The following is a 24193-nucleotide window of genomic DNA, read 5'->3' as shown; positions in this document are numbered from 1 at the left end:
TATCACCTAACCCATGCGTTTTGAGAGAATAATATTGTTTAACTCTTTATTATATAAGTAAATATTAAGCATGTGAAACAAGGACGGGTTATTTTTAACTCCAAATGTATGATTTGATCACACCTAGAAGAAGAAAACACTAACATGTTACACACCAAATATTGAACCCCTGACCCTTACGGTGTCTGTGTTGTTAGGGATTATCAAAGACATGAATCTATATAAATCAGTTGACCCCTGAAGCGCAAACAGTTTTGACCACGGAGACATGCTTTGAGGAAACTTAGCAAAAACCACTATATGGTTGGCATGCAACGCAACAAACCAAAGGGCCTTGCGGTTTTAGAGAATGATTATATTATTTATATTTATAAGCAAAACAGTAACCCCTAGGGAGTGCAAATTTTCTGCATGATTTGAACAAACTTCAAAGAGAACCTCATAACAATGTTACACACCAAATATTGTAGTCATGCCTCTTGTGTTCACTTTACATATGTAAACACTATAAATCTCTCTGAATATAAAAGGAAATGCAGCACATGTTTTTATAAATCTATAACTCACGGTTTCTTTAATAAAAAATATTCACATTTCATGTACTAGAACTTTCACTGCACAAAGTTTGGATCAAGATCAATTCAAGCACAGTCTGATCAGGATCCAAAGTGTTTGCTTAACATCTTTAGAAGTACTGACTGAATGACTATTATGTTGAACAGTTTGGATCCTGATCAGACTGCTCTTTTGGAGCCAAAACGGTCGCAATCGCCCTAAGGTCCAATTTCCTGTTATGTCGCTCATTTATCTCATGATTGATACAAATTATCATGATTTAGTCTGTTGTATATTAAATAGTATTTTTTAGTGTGCATATTCCATCCATGGATGAAAGTTACAAAGTTGGTTGTTATTTAAAGCTATTAAACAATTTAAAAAAGTTTTCAATTCTTTTTTATTTAAGTCAAATGCATGCTATATTTGTTAGTAGTAGTTGTATATTTTATTAAAGTGACGCATAGTACATAAATATTATTGGTATTTACAGCAATATTACGATATGTATATATATGTATATATATATATATATATATGTACAAACATTGTACTACCCAGCCATATAAATTGCTTACGAGTAACTGAGTTGACATGTTATCGGTGAAGTCATAAAATCACATCAAAATAGTGCAGGAAAGATCACGATAATAAAAAAAGAGTTAAATTGTTTAAAGTATAAACATGGATAGTTTATATCAATAACTTCTGTTCATTATAAACAGGTGGACTTAAAATATTAGTATTGCAAGTTCATATAGAAATAACTAATATTATTTACATAGGTTATATAATTTACATAATGGTTTGTTTTAATTTATGTCGGATACATATAATGCTTCCTGATCGTTTCATATAGCAATCTTGAATAAACAATGCAGATTTATAAATAAGTCGTTTATCAGTCAGCATACATGCTAGCCTCTCGCTATACGGGATGGTAGTTATGTTTGGTTTAATATTTGATATACAGTTATAAAATGATAATCTTAAAACAAGGTAGAAAGGACATAAAAACATACATATGATTAACACTCAACAAAAGTTTAACGATCACTATAATACACTACACACCTGGCGTGGTTAATGTTCTCTATTGAAGCAATATAGTATAAGTATAATACATGCGAAAGGTGCTTTTACATATAAATATATAAAAAATATGTTTACTATTATTATAAAAAGCTTCTACAGCAGTGTAATGAGATATATAAAACACTTTAAGGTTTATGCAAGTATACATAAGGTTAAATTGGCTTAATTTTAAATTTTCAAAAATAAAAAAATAATCAGTTTAGACATTTTTTATTTTTATTTTTTTGTAGACTGCTCACTTTTCATGATTTTATTTTTATCTTTATTTATCCCCCCCCCCCCAACTCATTTTTTTTTTTTTAATTTCCCGTAAAACAAATAAAAAAAATGCTGGCCTTACTTGTGAATAAATATACATCGATATTTTGTTTATGTCTTCGAGATTAAGAAAATATGTTATTCTTCTAATGTACGTAGTTTTTTATATAAAATATTTTCAAAAGAGTTTTATTTTTCATCGTCACAAGGACATTTTTTGCAAATGCATTAAGCCCGGATTCCCAGAGCGCGGCTAAAAATAAAATTATGCAACGGCGCTCAAAAAATGCGCGTTGCCTCGTTCCCCTACACAAAGTAGCGATTTCGTAGCTCAGCACATATACTGTCTTATATATATTAGGTTTTTAAGGGATTGAAGCATCATATTAGCAACAATCTGCCGCGTGTTTGCGAAGTTTGAAATACCGGTAGTTTTAATTAAAAAGTGAAATATAAGTAGAAATTGCTTTTAATGGATTCCCGATTGACGATTGTACATCAATGGCCCTTTATAAAAAAAACTTGAACTATAAACTGAACATTTCATAAACATAAAGTGACGTTTTGACTGGTTAGAAATTGGTTTGGCATTCCGAAGTACGTAAAAAGTAAGTTTTTCAAGTAATTTGAAGTGCCTAAGAGAGTTTGTGGATTAAGAAACTCTTACTCTCATCTTAAAACAATTTAGGCCTTTAATTGCACTAGTTATTTTTCATATACAAAAAAATGGAAATGTCCCAAAACAAAATCATTCTAAAACGCTGGATGACAAAAAAATGGCTTTAAAACATGGTAGTTAATGTTGTATTATAAAATGCACGTGTTCACTGCTTTGAAACGTTTTGCCGTTCGATTCGCGATAATACGTAACACCGGAATTTATTTATAGTTGTGAAACAAATTACCTTATTTAAATCGTTGTTTATACACTCTTTACTTCATTCCGTGGAAATTTTACAGTTTACGGCTGCACAGTAAATGCTCATTACAGACATTTATATTAGCAAAGAACTTCCTAATTTTCATATTATTAGTATAAAAGTATAAAAGGCGTGTTTACATATTACGTTAAAATACTTAAATTATTACACGCGCCCTTGATTAAAATGTATAAATAAAACAGTTTCCCAGTTAAGACTGGTGTTCATTATTTCACTGATTCCGTAGACAGACCAACAGTTAAACAAATGCTTTCAAATGATTATTTTATGTAATTATAGAAATCCAACTCAATGTTCATTTCAAACATCTAGGATTATGGGATACTCATAGAAAGTGGTAAAAATTGGAATGAGATTTCCTGGCGCCATGTCAGATGGGGCGCTCAATCCTAATGATTCTCTTGTTAACGTATGTCTATCAGTGAACATTTGCTGCTGTTCACAAATTACATTTTATTTATGGTAATTACAACTTCATCTCAGTGTTAAGTATAGAAATACACGCATAGACAGACATTAATAACAGACTCCTACAATCTCCTTAGTGTAAAAACTCAATAAGTGCTTGTTTTGTTTTTTACTTGTTCTATTTAGTGTATTTTTTGGCTCTAAGATGTCAAACCTCATGTTAATTGGTTCATAGTCCTTATCATAGTGACATGCAATATCATTTGGTTGTCTAGACTTTTTACCAAGTCGTTTAGGATGCAGACCGTAATTCTCTTGTATCGCTGGTGTGCTAAACGCTGTTGTTAACCGTTCATAATGCATTTATAAAATAGGGTCAATAAAACCAATATGGTTACGCTAATTGTTGTAATGGTGGAATTTTATGTTTTCTTTTAGGTAATATTTAAAAAAAATGCAATTTTATTGCATGTATTTTTATTTAAAAAATATATCTTTCATGTGTCCTGTCCCGTCTGGGCGTATATTGTTTTTTTCTGCCTCTCAAACTTCATTAAAATCTTATTTTGCTTGCATTAAATATGTATTAACAATGTTGTGTTATCGGATTACAACTTGTTGTTACAGCGGGACGGATATTGTCTCGCGCCGTCAAAAATGGATTCCTTTTCTTCGATTTCCAATTGGTATGTCAAAAGACGGCTCAACTAGGGGAGACAAACATTTAGTAGAAAGTGGACGTATACAACAATGTTATTTCCCTTTAAAACATATTTTGGAGGAGCCTTGTGTGATGTTCTTTTCCAAAAAGAGTTAACAATGAGTACAGGTCTCGCACTACTGTTAACGGCCTCGGGCTGGCGGGGTCCGGATTCAAACCGACTTCACGAACCAATAATGAAACTTACTGAGCTAACTGGAGTCAGCCAATGACACTTTTCAATACATGCCAACGTATAAAAGCCGCTAAAACTGAACCTCCCCCCAAAGATTTGAAGTTCAAATCTTACGCAGGTTAGTGCATTTTTTATTTTATTGAAATTTCTCACTTTGATAAAAATAAATCCATTTATGTGACGAGGAAAACTTTCCTTATCTGACAATGTATGTCTCCACAACTGAGAAGAGCGAATGGATAAGCCTTTGTGCGAGATACAATTTTAATTTGTGAATTCATTTCGTATAGTTTTATGTATTTTGTACATGACTAAATAGTCAGTGTTTGCATAAGAGCGAAGCGTTGTGTCGTCGTCGTTGTTTTTGTTGATGTTTTTTCAAAAGACAATCAGGATAAATAAGTTACCTTGAATTTTACTTTCACTCTGGCTTCTAACATATTATCAGATATGAATAAATTAAGAACGCAGTTTTATTATTAAAAAACAGCGCCATTTTAGTTCATCGAAACAAATGCAATATAATGATGCGTGGACAAATATTGCGGTTCATGGCTCGCAACATAAACCAAGATAGAAATAAATTAGGAATGCTGATATATAACAACACGCAAAACAACTTTCTTCTATCAAAAGAACTTAAAGTTATCAACAAAATCAAAAATTAAGAAAACTATTCCGTCAAAAAAATAGTATAGTCATTGCTAGAAGTTCCACTATATGAAAGCATATCACATTTATAATATCGGTGAATCGGATTTAAAAGAAAATGTTTATTCTGTATTATACTTACCATTGATTTTAATTTAAAGGGACCTTTTCACAGATTTTTGGCATGTATTGAAGTTTGTCATTACATTCTTTATTATGATAAATGTAAGCATTGGATCTTAAAAGTTCCAGTAAAAAAACAAGAATAAAATAAAAGAAAGAAAAAAAGTATTGTATTTTGTCAATTTCCCAAAACTCGAAAAGGCCCCTTTAATTGACATGAAAATTAAGCTGACTGCAGCCCATACCACAATTTCCATCAAGGGATGTAATTGGTCAAAATTACGTTCGCGTTGATGAGCAATATTAATGTCGTTCGGATTTTCTCGGTAACAGGGCTATCCCAGTAATATAAGTATATGGAGTGTGTAATGTACGGTATGTGTTTAACCCATTTATTCCTAGTGGACTCTCCCATCCTTCTAAATTGGATCAATTTATTTCCAAAATTAGGGATGTCTAGTATACTTTTTTCGATATTTAGAATATTTCTTACAGAAATTCTTTTAAGCAAACAGCGCAGACCCTGAGAAAAGCCGCATCATGCGGCGTCTCATCTGGGTCTACGCTGTTTGCCAATGCCTTTTTTCTAGACGCTAGGTATAAATGGGTTAAGGTAAAACGGTCACTATTTATCGCAAGTGTTTCAAACACGACGGTGAACTTTTGGGAAAAAATAACATTAAACTAATCAGATTTTTTAAATACTGTAACAAAACAGGAATGTTTGATTATAGAGCGTTCATGACTATATGGACAATTTCTTTGTTTTGTTTTTCTTTATTTATTTAAATTACAAATACTAAAAATATACAGCGTGTTCGTTGCGAATAAGTTTGATAAGTCACATAACCGTCGTACATCATCCTTTTGATACACTATACATCGTTCTAAAAAAATAATTCATGTACTTACGTATAGCTTTATGGTAATAAAGTTGTATATGTACATGAATTTGAATACTGATTAGACTATATATTGGCCGTGCTCTGTGAAAAGGGGGTTTAATACATGTGTGTAAAGTGTCTTACAAGATTCGCCTGTGCAGTCCGCACAACCGAATCAGGGACGACACTTTCCGCCTGTGCGATATTTTTCTCTTAAAGAAAGTTTCTTCATCGCAGAAATCCAGTTTAGGCGGAAAGTGTCGCCCCCGATTAATCTATGCGAACTGTACAGGCTAATCCGGGACGACACTTTACGCACATTCATTAAAGCCACTTTTCACAGAGCGCGGTTCAATTATAATTTACACCGAATTTTATTTTAACAGGTCAAACTTACACCTTTTTTGTTTTCCAAAAAAAAAAGGAAAATCACTACAGTCATGTGTGTTTTTGCGTGCCTAAACATCATTTAAAATTCTTACATCTATCTTAATTTGTGATCTCTGCAATAATCAAAGTTTTCGGTTATTAGTAAGCGTTATCGTATGGCATGTATCAATAAATCCGTTGATACGCAATGACGGCACGTTAGATAACCGCATCCCCTTGGCATGTGACCACGCCCACCGAGATAACCGCAAGGTCTCCTTCATAATTGGGGTCGGCTCTAAGGAAAATGACTTGATTACCCTGGCGAACGTAGATCAAATTTAGTTGATCGTGGCACAAACTGTTCGAGTGGTTCGTGCTAATTACTGAAAAAGAAAAACGTCTTTATCTTCAGAATCTTAATAGAGTTCGGTCTTTAAAAATTAGCGGAACAGTTGTTTAACGGATTACACGGATAAAAACATCATTTCACAACTGCCAAATATTTTCGAAAACTATTAAAGACCGCATGTGATGTACGTTTTTACACAATTTATGTGCTTTGCTTTTTTGTTATTTCCATTCGAAACATCCTGTGAAATAATCGCGTTCGTGTTTTACAACGTAATTACTCTTGTCAAACGTAGCAACCCCCACGTGCAATCCGCATGTGTTGATTGGCTACTGAGTTGTAAAGCTCGTCAACGATTGGTCGCCGCGATACCCGAAGCAACATACAGCTCGGATACGGGGAAGCAAGAAAGCACGTGGATTTTCGTGCTTTAAAACTGCCTGTATCCTCCGAACCAGCAGATACCCTATGATCATGGCAACATAAATTCAAGAAACGTATTATATTGTTGTCAACGATGTTAGGGTGCTTAAAGTACAATAAGAACGCCCGTAAGCTCTTGTGATCAAACAATGGGTTCTTTACAAGGGGCTTAAGCTCTTTATGTGTAATGTGCCCAAAGGACTCATTAATCTTTATGCATTTGCTTGATTGAACTGTGGAACTCCAAGTGTAACATGTGTCTGAGGATTGCGCAATAAATACAGCATAGCCCTGTGAAAGTTTTACACGTGTTTTCTCATTTCATCTGAATAAGAGGACATTATGCGACTAGGTGAGTAAATTATTTACATATTTTGAAGAAAACCAATAGGCAAACATTGATCATGGATTATTGATTGTTAGTTAGTACACGTGTTTGTTTCGTACTGTTAATTTTATCGTACTTATCTTCCCAGGATTTTTTTATTACAAGAAAAAAAACACGTTTGAATGCCTTTGAATAAGATATTTGAAGAAAAAAGGGATAAACAAGTGCCTTTCAAATTCAATCTATTAAATCATTCATATTGATGGAATCTAGTTCTAATAAAGAATATAGTGAGCTCTAGTCAATCACCATCAGCACTGCTGGAAGCAAATCTCGTGTTGATCAGTGCTAACATTCATAGGTCTATACGAACTCTAGTGTATCCCCATTTACAGCGATATAAGCGAGCTTAGTGAAGCATGGAAAACACTGTTGCAACGCGTTGAGCTCAACAGCTCTATGTATGAGACCAAATGCTTATTGAAACCAGCGAATACTAGTACACTGTTCCATGTTAGTAGTTTACCGAGAAGAGTTTTGACTAAAATGTATGAATAGCGAACTGGGAAAACTATGTTGCCAGTGTGGCTTATAAAGACTTTTCGACTGTGGGTTAAGCAAGCTAAGCTTTTATCATTGCTTGGAACCTCGCTCGTAGAAAAAGGGGCTTTTTGTATGTACACAAATTCCGCACAGGCTAATCTGGGACGACAGTTTAAGCCTAGTATGGATTTTTAATTAGAAGAGACTTACTTTAAACGAAAGATTCCATGAAAGCGGAAAGTGTCGTCCCTGTGAAAGCGGAAAGTGTCGTCCCTGTGAAAGCGGAAAGTGTCGTCCCTGTGAAAGCGGAAAGTGTCGTCCCTGATTTTCTCAGAGCGAAGCTCATTTCACTCACGATCACCGTCTAGTTAATTTACCAAGTCAAGTATTGCCAAAATAATCGAATAGTTTATATTTCGTAATTTCCTGAGACCGATATCTTAAAATATGTTTTATTAGCAATTGTCTTTCGATGATCAAGACATCGTAATCCTAGATGGCCATTTACGCCACGGGATTCCGTGCTTAATTCCGCGCGTCCAAGTCCTAATTTATTTCATGAGAACCGCAAATCCGCCAAATATTTATGCGCAACGATTAACCGCTGTAAATATTACTATAATATGCGCGTCAGTTTGTTTTCATTACTACAGCAGATGTTAACGGTTCGAAAACAAATATTCGAACTTGTTGCGCGTTGTTTATTGAGCCATTTGTACGGTCTATCTTTTAAAAGAGCCATTCGAGAAACATTTAGCATAAAGTTTTACAACAACAAAAGCCTTGATGCGCTACATTTTCGTTAAGGGAATTAGCATAATTTGATCCAATAATGATCTGCTTGCATACAAAACGTCTTCGCGTTTATTTACGTTTAACGTATCGTTATTATTCTTAAACCTTCTATATTCTTTACGCACATACATTAAACTCCCTTTTCACAGATCACGGCTAAAATTTACAAAATTATATTTATTCACGTGAGATTTTTTCTAATATCCCACGCTTCAATATAATATCACTGTATTTATATACTTTCTTAATTTTGAAATCGTTGGACTTTTATAATTTTTCAGAATTTGTTTTTTATTTCTATTTACAGCTTAAATGGAAATGAGTCGTCATTTGTTTGAGGCAAAAAAGTAAAAGAAAACGACGTCAAATCCCGTCGTTGTTAGTCACTTAAGTATAATGTATAAACAATTTAGTCTAAATATGTCGACAACGAACACTATTTAAAATGTAGCATTAATGTACTATATTACGCCGGCTTGTGAAACTAACTGACAAATATCGGAGGATAATCTAAATTATCACATTCCATTATTGTGTAACATATTCATTATCCGTGTTATACTAACGGACAAACATGATTATGCCTGAGTTATTTATTTAAAAAAGTACGTTTACATTACTGCGTTAATTTATGTCAGTATTGATTACGTTTAATAGAGATGCAAAGTCTAGTTAAGGAATATTACTCGTTCGATAATAATAAAAATAACTGACAACCTTAATACCCATTGGATTTTAAAAGAAAAAATATTTCATAATACGATATCACAACAACTTATGCGCAACAATCACCTACGTGTACTGTAAATATCAGGAATTGAAACAGGAATGCAAATGAAAGCCAAATGCTTATCAGTTTTAAAGGTTTTTATTCTACGATATCGTACTATTTTAACATTATGAATAAAGCAACTAAAACCATTTCCAATCATCAGTATTTTGTCGGTTATCATAGAAAACGTAAACGAATCTTGTGTTTATGCATTTTAAAGGGCCACATATCTTTATGGATCAATATATAGAGTGTTTATTGCCGGCTTGTCTTCGATTTAGTTTTCAGACAATAATATGTTTCTGTTTGAAATGCATTATGTATCGTTTGTGTGTTTCTGTTGTAAGTGTGCATGCTTGGTATAGGTGGCCTTCGATGCCGTCAAGAGATGCAGTTGGTTGTATGGACTTTGTATTATTCTGCTTATAATATACACTGGTAGAGAAAATCTCACAATATCTCTGCGGGACTGGGTGTTTTCAATGGAAAAATATCTGCAAAACAGTTTGTGCAACCTTTTATAGTACAAATCAATACAAAATGTATTTTAGACAAAAGTCGCTGAGAAAAAAATCTCATATTGTTCTCAACTTATTATTTACTATAACAAATGCAGTGGTCTGAGCGACACGAGCCTTTTTTCCAAAAATAAGGCCACGGAAATGACGAAAGAATGCTGAACAATCAATCTGTAAATTACCAACAATCACTATTTGCATTTCTAAGTAACTGATAACATCGCATGCACCTAGTGCTTTCTCCACGCGCCTCTCTTCCGCGTGCAGTCAAGTGTGGATTGATGGACGCAGCGTGTGCACGGTCAATGCATGGGTCAGTCTCTAATGACCAAGTGTCCGTTTCAAACGTGTTCTTAATGAGTGTGAAATTGTGAGCAACGGAATGTTGTGTATTCATGTCTTCTGGGTCATCAGACGATAATGCAGTACTGAAGTTGTACAATCATTTGCATTTTATTTTTCAAAGTGCCAGAAAACATGTTGTTTCCAAAAGCATTATTAAGTTAACTTAACCTATATCGTTTGTATCATAGTATTAATCAACTCACCAATATGCCCCCCGTAATAAGTGTTTCATATTTATATCGATCAATATCAAAAATCCGCACAGGCTAATCAGGGACGACATTTTCCGCCTAAACTTGACTTTTTCTAAGAAGGGACTTTCTTGAAACGAAAAATATCATAAAAGCGGACAGTGTTGTCACTGATTAGCCTATACGGACTTCACAGGCTAATCTAGGACGACACTTTACGCACATGCATTTAAACCCTTTTTCACAGAGCACGACCCATTTATAAAACGTACCTAGTATGTTTGTTTGTATTTTGTTGGCCAGGAGAGTTGTTTTTTCTGTTTGAAATTATGGCATACATTCTTTTATAGCTCTATCACAAGTTTGTAGAACATTTTCATTTTTTTTAATGTTGACGTGCATTCTTTGGTTTATAAGAATTTGTCCAGGCGAAATAATAAATACAGGACGGCCTTGTAATAATGCACTGACTCAGTATCCTCCAAACGTATTTTAAAACGAATGGCATTTTAAGACAATACTGCAAAATTTAGGTTATGGTCTCATTCGAGTATAGCATGCAGATCTCAGCCAAAATATCACGGAATACTTGATACTAATATATATTACTAATATAAAACGATTATTATGCAAATGCAAGTCCAAGACATAATTGGTTCCTTACATAATATCTGTAGATATAATCTAGTTCTGAGAATCGGCAATACTTCTCCTTTGTGTCTTTATGTAACGACATATAGAGTATACTCTTACATAGCTTTGCACAATTGGATGCATTATAAATATTGGATTCACGCCATGTGATTTTCCAATGTTTGCCAACGATTTACTCTATTCACATACATTTTCACAATTATTTTGAGTCACTGTCGAAATTAATAACGTGGTATCGGAAACAACAAATAAACTACCAATCATGTGCCGCAAAACGCGTATTGGCTTTATATAGCTATTGTTCCTGTTCAAAAGACAATAATTTAAAGAACAATTGAAAATATGTAAAGACATAAGAAGAGTGAAGTTAGCTACGCTATACATAATGCTTCTTAAGAGAATGTCATCGGCGAAAAAAAATACAAATTCGTAAAACAACAATAACATCTTCTTGCTAACAACACTTTAGTATGATTTTTGGTCAAAAAGTAGGGTACTTAGATTTTATTCACGCTAGTTATTAAAGTTGATGCTTTTATGACTCCGAAGTGATGTTCTCTTTGGTTTTTCTTTCCCATCGAGTGGTCTTTAAGTGTAAAACTGCAGATTATTTAACAGCGAGTGCAGATGTCTGCAAAGTCATGCAAGTAGAAGATACTCATCGTGAGAGAATATAAAACCCAAACATGTCTACAATCGTTCCTCGAAGATGATTGCCGAAAGAATGGTTGGCATTTTAAAGTTATAAATGGTACATTACATTCGGCATCTTTGATTGGTCTTTTATAGGTCGGATGGGTTTGGGCGGCGGTTCTTGAGCACGTGATGTGCGCACTTAAGCACTTTGTAAAGTAATATAGTGCGCATTGACGGCAAAATAACAGTGCTATTATGTAAGTTCTGAGTTTTATGTCAGCTAAGAGCTACCATACCCATGAATGCATATGCAATAAACAGTTTTTCGTACTGATATGTAAGATTTATGCAAGTATATAATTACTAGAACAAACGCGCTTAGCGATATAAACTTACCGTTATAGTATGTTAGGCATATGTGAGAAGAAAAAACTGCGAACAATGTTTGCAATTCTAATAAATTACATAGGCAACCTGTTTTGATTAATATGATTGTATCAATGATTAATGCGTTCGTATCTTCGCTCCTATACGAAAACATTATAGTCTTATACTGAAATGATACTTAAATTACAACGACTTGGAAAGTCAATTTGAAGTTATGTTTGTGCCCTATGTTTAATTCAAACAGCATTATATTGCTGTCTACTATCTTCTTTCAATGAAATGTCTCAACTTATAACTGATACAAAATATAAAGTATACATATATACACAGCTAAGGTACACATAAATTTGATTTAATATGTTTATATCTGATTAAATGTGTGCGGCTCATGTTTATAATGTTATCATAAATTGCAGATATGGTATTTTGATATATACAAATCTTCGACTATTTTAGTTACGCATTCCCCAAACTCGAGTATATAAACGCCAATGACGCGATGTTTCAACAGACCTTTACCAAATACCGTTCCATTCCACTATGCCATCACCTTCTGCATATTTGAGATGGCATCCACCTGCTTTCATCGCTCTGAAATGTCTTTTTAATGGACTTTCCACTTCAATGTTCGTTTTGTGTTGAGTGGGTTGTAATAACGAAATAATCTTCATGTACACCATTGTTGTTTCTCAATATCTCCATGCGCGCAATTAAAATACATAACGTTCTTATAATGAGTCATGTGTTGTTAACCCATTTATGCCTAGTGGACTCTCCCATCCTTTAAAATTGGATCAATTTATTTCCAAAATTAGGGGTGTCAAGTATATTTATTTCTATATTTAGAATATTTCATAAAGAAATTCATTCAAGCAAACAGCGCAGACCCAGATGAGACGCCGCTTTATGCTCATCTGGGTCTACGCTGTTTGCAATGTCCTTTTTTCTGGACGCTAGGCATGAACGGATTAAGTACGCCATCGATATGCACATTTGTGTTCTGTCTCTTTGTATTTTCATTGGTAATTTCATACAAACGGTTTTAGTTTCGTTCGTTGAATTTGACAAAGCTCGCTTCAAAACGACTTTGTTTAGTATCCTGACAATATCTACAATACATGTTTCGAAGCAACTCTTCGGAGCAACTTGATTCAATATGGAACGAAATTTAAAAGTAAGCTAATAGCAAATTGAGGAGTCAGACGACCACGCCAGAGGAGTCGAAATGCTATAACTGAACTGCTCATTTGCATCTCTATAGATAGTAATATGGTGTGTGGAAGCAAACGGGAGAACGGTTATAGAGATTATGGCATTTTGCTGCCGATGCCGTTTCGATTACAATGTTCACCTGTCGCGCTAATATTTGCGTTTATTTTTACATTTATCTTTAATATACTTTATGGCATACGTGAATTCAAGTATAATCTAATTATAATCCAATTTAGTTTCCATTTATTTATCTTTATCAAATAATCACGGATCTGTCTATGCGTTAATATTTATTTATGCGTACTCACTCCGCAATAGACGGAGTCGTATGATGACTGAGCATGTTTCTAAATGTGTTGATGCAATGAAGAACGCTCCAATCTTCCAACCATTTGTGGCTTGTTCTGAGAAAACGGGGCATAATGCATGGGCGTAAAGTGTCGTCCAAGATTAGCATGTGCAGTATGCACAGGCTAATCAGGGACGACACTTTCCGCTTTTATGACATTTTTCGTTTAAATGAAGTCTCTTCTAAGCAAAAATTTCAATTTAGGCGGAAAGTGTCGTCCCTTAATGCATTCAGCCCAGTTGTCTTAGAACACGACTCGTTTACACTGCTCATATAAATAGTTTTGTATCAGAGATGGAATTATTTTCTTGGATCTGACATGACAAACACTATTTAAATAATTCATAAATATCTAAACAACCATTGGTCTTTATAAAATTATTAAAATTATGTAAGACTTTGTATGTAATCTGTGCTATCCATTACGACTATACCAGAGCCTTTATCAGCAGGCCGAATGACAATTTCATCGTCGTTAAGAAGTTCTTTCAGAGCGTATTCTTCAGATTTACTCATATTGAGCTTAAACCTTCTTTTGAGACCATTGATGATGTCATGCAAAACCCGGTCCCTTCAGAAGGGATTGCAACCTGCAAGACATTTTAGTACACAAGAAACACAATAGGATGTTCTTCCGGAAGCCCAACATGAGCGGGCCCTGTGGGGCGCAGAGGTGCGCCATTTGCCCGTACATGATGACGGCGGACTACTTCACAGATCCCAGCGGCAGAAAGTACAGCGTGAGATACAATGTTGATTGCAAATCATCCAATGTTGTGTACGCGGTCAACTGTCGTCGCTGTCGCAAGTACGTGTATGTGGGAGAGACCGGCGGAACTCTGTATCAGCGACATCTGTTGAATCTGTCGCGTATTCGCACACAGCACAGCGACCCGGTAGCTGAACATTTCTACACAGACGGACACTCCATGGACGATTTTCAAATAATGGGACTTGAAAAACTAAACGGGTCGGACGAGTATCGCAAGACCATTGAGCAATTATGGAAGGCAAAACTAAGGACATACCGACCATATGGCATCAACGTGCAAGAATAAACAGACATGAAAGGGCGCGAAAACAACGTTGACGCCGGAAATGCACGACGTCATATCCGTACATATTTGAAACATCTTGAAATAAAAAATGGCCGCTGATGAAGACCGTGAGGTCGAAAGCTTCGGCACAAAATAATACAGCGTTTTTGTTTAAATACAACAAGGCTAATAGTGACTTTGTTATATATATATATATATATATATACACACACACACGTATTGAGCAGTTCATGTCAATGTGGTTTAATTAGTTGTACGTATGTTTTAACATGACATCAACAATAATTCAACAGAAAATCATTATAAAATATGTTTTCTCGTAACACGATGATGAATATTAAAATCTAAGTCTAAATCGACCCGCGACTACCATGCATATTACTCTTAGGAACGGGACGATGGGTCTGGCCTCTTTATCGTGCCAATGATGACACTATCAGACCCAGTCTGGGGCACGGGATTTAAACACATCCGGGGTATTCAGGCGCTGTATTAAGTGGATAGTATGCGCGATAGGTGTTATTTGAAACTGTTGATAGTGGATAAGTGCAATTAAATTGGTGTTTGGTTGCTATTCGTTAGGTCAGTAGAGTCAAACGTTTAATTACATGGTCATCGCATCGATATCCATATCAACAAGAGATAACAACACTCAAACACGTCGCATTTTATTATTGTTGTCGCTGATGAAGGTGGGAGCAGACAACGACGCTTCCTGGCGTATAAGAATTGAGATTGGATAATCCGGAAACTTCTCGAGCCAGAGCTGAAAGTGAAATTGATAACATTAAGCATCAGGAACCCGAAGTGAAAGACGATCTCTTGTTGGTGCGGTCGAAAAAAAAGAGGAACATTTTAGTTATTGATAATATTATAAACATACTGAAACAAAAAGAAATTTAATAAAAGAATGGTCAATCCGTTAATAAAAAATTATCCAGGGCATTGTGAAAGCCATGACCAGTCCAACCGAAATGCCCTAACGTTTTAGAATCTTCATTGAATTATTTGAGAATCTGTGTTCACCATTAATAACCATTGAATTATCTTTAGTCCTGTTAAAATAACAAATTGTTCGTCAGAATGCACGAACTTCGGTTTCAGATTTCTTGAATATCAGTAGAGTATTATTCGTCTATATATTTTAAGAATCGAACATTTTCCGGTCATATTTGGTTCAAGTTGAACATCTATACTATGCTGATCAGAATGGGATTTGTTTTATTGTATTGTTTTTTCCAGTAGTAATAAAATGATTACTTGCACATAGACAAATCAACGAGTATTTAATAATATTGAACATTTTACTCTGCACATGGATTATTCATTTTAATGGTAAAACTAAATTACCACTTCCTGAGTGTGAATGGTATGCGGAATCGAGTGTAAATGTTATTTCTTACAGAAAATAAATAAATAAGCGTAGAGGTGTAGTGTGGGTGTAGTTTTGTACATAAAAATCGAATACAGCGACTGTGTTACAGTGGATAAGATATTATTTTGATACGATAATCTGGGTGAAACGATATTTACATTTTCATCAGTCTGAAGATATTTATTTAGCAGGAGTAGAATATTATCAATGTTGATTTGATTAACCTATTACAACTTGATATTTGTTTATCTTAACCTCGTGGACATGTATTTTTAGCGTTTGACTTAATCCCAGATAAAAAGGATAACATTATCTTTGGCAAGTCAATTAAGTCAGATTTCGATAATGATGAATATCTTTCTGTTGGGTTTTGAATTCGAGTTTTGTATACATGTATATTTGCACACGTAAACGTTGAAATATATTGTTTTCGATCAAAAAAGCTATGTAAATATATGCACATAATTATCTTATATGTTTTCACGGGGTTACACATCTGATATTGTATTTGATCATGTTACGCGAAACATGTATGTGTTTAAATAAGATAATAAAATTAATATATTTAATCTCGAATATTGAATTGAAAAGTTTGGACAACAAATTTCATTAACCGTTAAACATTTAAAGCCACACAACTTATTTGGCATAGTAAATTTAAGTATAAATAAGAAACATATTTTATCTATGCCAATTAGAATATATCTGGTGGTAACAAAGTCGAAATCCGTCCTTTTTTGCGCTTTTAAACTTAAAAATAATCGCGTTTGTCGAAATGGACGTATACGTACAGAAATCCTACTTTCGGTTTTAAAAGCGGTACCGTTTGAAAAATAACACATTACTTGCTAACTAGGCTATAGATTTAATTTTAAATATGCCAATTACAATATATCTGGTGGTTAAAAGGTACAAACCCGTATTTTATGCGCTTTAAAACTTAAAAATAATCGCGTTTGCCGACGTATACGTATAGAAATCCTACTTTCTGTTTTAAAAGCGGTACCGTTTGAAAAATAATAACTTACTCTCTAACTAGGCTATAGATTTAATGACAATTTTTCACACTTTAAAATTGCATCTATGTGTATTGATTAACATGTATTTCATTTCAAGGTCAGAGGCAAAGCGTGTGGCTTTAAAACAAAACTGACACGATATGTAAGACGGGATGTTAATTTAAATAATCGTTTCATCTTTGAATCTTGCGCTACAAATAGACGCGCGTAAATTACAAGTGAATGACACTATCCCGCTTGAAAGTTTTATTTCTTGCTTTTAAGATGCTGTACCGAAGCCATCTTACGCCCTTGGTAGCCGATTCCTCTGTTTTCGTGCCAGCTTGTGCGATAATAAAAAGGTTATCGACACAATAATAAAATACGATGTTAATCAATATATTACGGTTAGGTATTCTTTTAGTTTTCACTTATTCTTGGGGTCAGCTTCGATACCGAGAGATAATGTTCTCATCGTCAACAGGGGTGAAAGTGTGGCTGTTATTATATTCGCCTCAGTATACGCGATATGACAGCAAACATAATTTCGTTTATACGCTATACATAACACATGTCGTGATAACTCTTATTCCACTTTTACATATCTGTTTTTGAACAAAAGAAGAGTTTTTATAAAATTGAAGTTTCGATAAAATAATTGACGATTTCGCTCCTTCATTTCTTAAGTTTAACCCATTCCAATGTTTTTCTCAGAAAGTCATTTTAAATTGGAGTCCACTTTCCGATGTGAAAACAATTTCTCATAATCACACACAAGTCAAGGGCAACGACTTGATGAAGGTTAAAAAACTAAAAAAAAATTACGTTATGATCGACTTTTGCAATATACTTTAACATCCGAAATCTCTATAGTCCTTTTCCCGCCATGTTTCCATTCGATATCGCAGTTGACTTCCGTGCGCATAACTGCACAGGCTAACCTAGTTTCCAGTATATCGGAGCGATATTAACCCACAATAAACATGATAATTCTTGAAAGTTCTTGGCAGGATACAACTTCATATCTCGCGATAGTCGCGAATACGTATCGTTTTATTTTCTTCGAGCCAAACGATCGGAAAAGGCGACATGTTCTGATTGTGGCCATTTATCTTCTGGTGTTAATCTCTGCATTTGAGACGATAACGCCCAATTCAGTCGCATTAGCTTTTTGTGTGCAGATCAGTAATCATTTCAAACTAAGCGCGTCTATGATCTTGAGCTTATCTGTGTCCCAGATATTATTTTTGTAATTGATTTCAATTGACGATATACTTAATTTGCGTTTCATACGCATTATAGATAAGAGGCGAAGTTGCGCTTGTAGTGATAATGATTGATGGTGATAGTGTAGTGGGGGAAGATTAAAAAAAACATTTTTTATGATAATGACACCCAAGATGATAACTATTGAAGAAGAAGTAGTATAAGTGTCAATAGAAGAATTATTCGTATTATTATTTTATTTTATTTTTCAATTATTATTATCATTATACTCCTAACCTAACGGTTTCACCGGAGGTGACTTATGGTTTGCGCCCTGTGTGTCCGTCAGTCCGTGAGTCTGTCAGTCCGTGAGTCTGTCACACTTCTCTCTATCCTGCGATAACTTTAAAAGTTCTTAATATTTTTTCATGAAACTTGAAACATGGATATATTGCAATATGGACATTATGCATGTCATTTCATTTTGTTCCTACGTCAAAAATTCTGGTTGCTATGGCAACAAATATATATTAAAAAATAATTATGACAATGGTGGAGCCGGTAGGGGACATAGATTGCTTGGCAATAGTCTTGTTATTATTGTTATTATTATCATTTATTTATTTTTTTATTATTATTATTTTATTTTGGAATAGGACCGCGAATAATATAATGAAGGCGATAACAGCGACTATGGTAATATATTGTATCATTATAATTATGATAATGATGTTTGGATATAAAACATGTAATATAATATTACATCGGAAATAATGTCTCTAACCAACAAACAACGTGGTAAAGTCATCAATCTGCTCTAACAGCGCGTAAAGAAAAGTTATACAATGTTGGGAATGAATAACACGAAAATACAAATGATAAAATATGTTGGCATTAACACCTCTGACAAAATGACAGATCCGCTTCAATTTCTTCAAGAGTCTCGGTGAAAAAAAGGTCTATTAACAAGTACTTAGATGCGTTTTTTGCCTTTAGATTGTTTTCATAAAAAAGCAGGAGTTGGCACTGCTTAAAAGACGTCTTTATTTTCGTCGTTCAACGCATGAGTTCGACCGAAACTTCTGATGAGCACCTAAGGTGCGTTGATGAATCTATTTGTAGACTAGGAAACGCTGGGAACATTTCGCTGGCAAACTTGTGTAGAGAGAGAAGTTTTTTATGACCTCACAACTTTACATTTTCAACTGCCAATTATCAGTAATCAGTAGCCGATTCTAGTAAATAACACTGGGTATTTCACATGATTTACAAAATTCTGATTTGACCAAAAATTATTTGAAAACAAGGGCTCGATAGCAAAATTATGTGTTTAGAAGCCTGTTTACTACAATTGGTCAAGAAAAGAATGGAAAAATATACAAAGCAGTCCGCACAGGCTATTAAGGGACGACACTTTCCGCCTAAACTTGATTTTCGGTAAGGAGGGACTTCCTTGACACTAAAAAAGCAATAAAAGCGGAAAGTGTCGTCCCTGATTAGCCTGTGCAGGACTGCACAGGCTAATCTGGGACGACACTTTACGCACATGCATTTTGTCCAGTTTTCTCAGAACACGACTCATACATTCTCATTGTTATCATTATAATAGTATTACGTTTCAACTAATGTATTTCTGGGATCAATCAAAGATCAAGGCTAACAGTGCCAATGGTATTTTATATATTATAATATTAAAGCTTCTAAAGAAGATTTTTTACTTGAGTTGAGGATTGCTCAGTGAATTTTTTCCAATATCTACACTTCACACATTCAACATCTGTAAATACCATAGAAACGTCCGTAATACCCAAACACACATATTGCATTATATTGAAATATTAGTTAAATATATTTTAATTATTTTATGTGTTTCATATTATATTTGATATTTTATATTATGTATGATATATTATATTTTATACTTTATTATATATAATTAGATAATATATTATATTGTATTTTCAATAACAATATGCATATTTTACTCTGTGTTGTTGTAGTTTTTGTGGGTGTTCATTTGTTATTGTATACATGTAAAGTTATTGCCATTTTGATCTTTCTAAAGACTCTAACCCATAATTTAACAGTTTTGGTAAAATGAAAAAAAAATGTGTGTGTGTGTACCGTTATATTTTACATACTATGTCATGAATTTGTTTAAATTAAGAAATGTAGTGCTGGTATTATCAAATAGTATCGTATTATTATTTTGATAATGCGGAAAAATCATCGACAGCATTTTTTAAATAACAACGAGTTGAACCGGAAATTGCATGAAATATTTTCTTGAATTTCAAAATCACGTGTAAAATCTCTATCTCGTTCTTATCACGTCCATCATAGCTTAGATATTCATCTGGACAATATATATGTATAACTCCACCTTGCCGGGACCTTATCTTATTATTTATTTGTTTGTTCTCGCGGAGTTAAGACTTCGATAAGATCTAATGCTGTCCATTTACCAGACTCCGGCGTCTGTCGGTGTCCAAAATAGCCTCCATACATCAAGATTCTCGTGCACAGGGTGACCTTGGGGCCGTTCAGTCCATCTAGCACCACCGTAAGTATGGTGCAACAATTGTACCAAAAGATCACATAAAGACGCTTAACACGAAGATCAAATTCACATTATATTAATCCGCTTATTGCTTCTTAGTAAAATACCACATTACATAGATGGAAGGAAATAAAATGGTCGGTTTGACGATTGAACCGTCAATATAAGAACATGCATATAATTATGTATGTTTGCATTCTGAAATCATTAATGTGTTTATTTTTTTGTGAACGTGTACATTTTGAAAAAAAGCGTATTTACAAAGTCAGGCGCGAATGTAGAACAAAATTGACAGCTCAATGCACCGTTAAACTATTGCTTACACTATTTTACTTTTGGCACACATAGTAAGCAACCACACTGCCAAACAAGCTGACCCACGTGGCACACCATACCACGTGTTGTGAAAAGGAAGCGTCTTGACCGCGTTTTATCTGTGATGAATTTCACCCATCCGAGAAAATCAAAGTTAATGGAATCCTTATCTTATAAAGTGGCCATTTTTCACAATTTATGCCTCATCATTATTTTTGGATGACACCCACCTGTCAAAAATATATAATTGTATTAATGATTTTTTTTTGGTTTAGTGGTGTACACACAAAATGAATCCCGTATACCACTGAGCTTTTCAGTTGATCTTATCTGCTTCCGATATCCGGAAAATACAAACTACTTTGGTTCATTGTCAAACACGTAATTGGTTCAAAAGGCAAGCGCATAAATGCAACAACAATAATGCAACGACCGGGTTGGTTTTTGTTGTTGTTGTCGTTTTTTCCGTCGTGTAATGCATGTATAACAAATATCCCTCAATACAATCTCACGATGAAATCCTCTCGAATACCAATTCACGTAAAGAAAAATAAACGGTTAATATGATCCTCAAAACTGCAGGTTCGAGTAAACTGTTTTAAGCCATTCATTCGCCGTATAAATGATTGATGACCCTGGATAAGTGCAGCAGAGTAAGCGATGCCGTTTGCTGTGAATCTCACAGCTAATGTAGCGTCTCTTCAGTTCTAAAATAAATTCCTGCCAAGATTTAATATAGTTTATCTCAAAACAGCCATATATCTGTCTAAAAGCACTTGTATACAAACGAAAGTGATCTGATCGCTCAAACCAAAGGTAGCGTAAGCTCCATTTTGGGCTCTGTTTAACATGTTTTTCCGTTTCGTCTTTCGCAAGTGTCACAAGGGTGATCATTCGAAATAGCGAACTCTCCGCTTCTTACACGTTTAATGAAGGACACACGTTCAAATGTCTAAAATGTTATATTAATTAATAACTGGGGTGTCGAATTAAATCGTTATGTTCTTGGTAAACTGGGTTCTGCTTCTATTAATTAGCTCGTGTATGGGATATTGAAAACTACTTATAAGAATATTGTTTACTATCATGATGTGATTTCTGAAAGCAGCCTGTTAACGTGAACACGTCAAACGGTTTAATTGTGAATTGCTTCAGTGTTGTCTGCCTTTTTTGTTGATTCGAATTTTGATTATAATGCTTGCATAGAACGATAAATGTACATTCTTAAAATATTATATCGGTCGTTCTTTTAGTCTAAGCCTCGCCTTATAATTAAATTACGCAATGGTAGGGCAGTAACCTGTTATTTAATCCATTTATGCCTAGTGGACTCTCCCATCTTTCTAAATTGGAATACTTTTAGGGAATTAGGGATGTCAATTATATTTATTTCTATATTTAGAATATTTCTTACAGAAATTCCTTTAAGCAAATGCGCAGACCCAGATGAGACGCCACATCATGCGGCGTCCCATCTGGGTCTACTTTTTTGCCAAGGCTTTATTTTCTAGACACTAGGCATAAATGTGTTAATATGTATCATTACACTACATAGATATCTGCCCGATAAATGGGTCTGATATTATGTTGTATATCAATTCAACAGGGTTTATATCAGTCCGTGTTTAAAGTTAGTTGTTATTACTCGGAATCACTTATATACAGTCGTCATTTTTGGTAAAATAGAATCAGATTTACCAATACAAACAAGTTGATACAAATAAGTTATATATTTTTTTACACGTTTAGCAAAAAAAACCACAGCAAACACATTTTATACAAATATATAGGGAAAGTGATCACAACATCATTTTACACGTCAAACGTCATACAACATATTCATTCCAGCTGTATGCAGCGTCGTGGCGATTATAGATAATCATTACTTTTAAAATGGTGACGTATATGGGTTTAAAAGAAAATTAGCAAAAATGAACAATTCGAGTTTGCAGATTTATAAAAACAAACATGTTACACATGTTTAGCTCGTATTTTATAAAGGCGATTTACTGACGCTTATTGAAGTTTTTTTTCTTGAAATGTTCATTGTTGTTTGATAATTAATCGGATATTATATCCGATGCCACGTTTTACTCAGTGAAAATATCTATCCAGTAATTTCTATTTGTTCCACATGGGGCAATCGTCCACTGAATACAATATATAATAGATCCATGCGTCTAGAATCCTTAATTGCTTTTACTTTTTGAAATTACCTCATGCTAGTTTTTGCTCAAATGTCGTTTATCACGGGATGAGAGCTTGAGTTTTATGTCTCTCGCTCACTCCATGGCTGATACAAAATGTCTGAATTATTGCTCTTTAACTTCACGATTATACTTCGCCGTACATGATTAGACTCTTAATAGTTTAAGCAAGACGATTCGTTTATAAAAATGTACAACACTACTGTAAATGAGTTGATACATTGAACAACACTTCACATGTAATGGCAACGAAAGGCACGTGCGGAACATCTCGCGCTGCGGGGTATGGCGCATGCGCAAAGCCCAGTTAATGCGCAGTAATTGGGAAATATAGCTGTAAAAAAATAAAATAATTCATCTTTAAAGAAGTAAATCACACAGGATAAAACTCAAGATCAAATTACACCATTCCAGTTATTTCTTATTAATTTCGGATTTAGCTGACGGTTTAAACCTTTTTAATAGCGTACTTGTGTTCTTAACACTAGTGGACCCATAAATCGCTTCAAGCATTTAATATCATTGTTAGGCATTATGATAAATTAGTTTCATTGAGTAATATAAATATAAATATAACAATCCATAAGTACAGATAAAATAATAAGACATGTTTATAGAATGTCGACACTTTTGTATCAATGACTCTACACACAGTACTAGTATAGCGAATATTAATAAAATCAGTTCTCGCATATGTCAAACCATTTTCCATTTCTCTTACTTAATTTGCACAGCATTTGACACGAACTAAATGCATCTCTTGCAGCGTGCATCATTATTTATCACACA

The 24193-nt window shown here is 34.2% G+C and overlaps 1 protein-coding gene across 1 annotated transcript in view; it reads left to right on the top strand.

Annotated features, from left to right (window-relative positions):
• The first annotated feature begins 6609 nt into the window (after nt 1-6609).
• Nucleotides 6610-24193, top strand: part of LOC127844909 (uncharacterized) — a 71494-nt gene continuing 53910 nt past the window's right edge. Inside the window, exon 1 of the mRNA XM_052375455.1 lies at nt 6610-7307. Within this exon, the coding sequence (XP_052231415.1) occupies nt 7298-7307 (10 nt within the window). The 5' untranslated portion in view covers nt 6610-7297. The remainder of the gene's footprint in view (nt 7308-24193) is intronic.

Source organism: Dreissena polymorpha, chromosome 9 (genome assembly GCF_020536995.1).
Source record: "Dreissena polymorpha isolate Duluth1 chromosome 9, UMN_Dpol_1.0, whole genome shotgun sequence".
Taxonomy (NCBI): Eukaryota; Metazoa; Mollusca; class Bivalvia; order Myida; family Dreissenidae; genus Dreissena; species Dreissena polymorpha.
The sequence above is the reverse complement of the archived record's forward strand: the minus strand, read 5'-3'. Positions and strand labels throughout refer to the sequence as shown.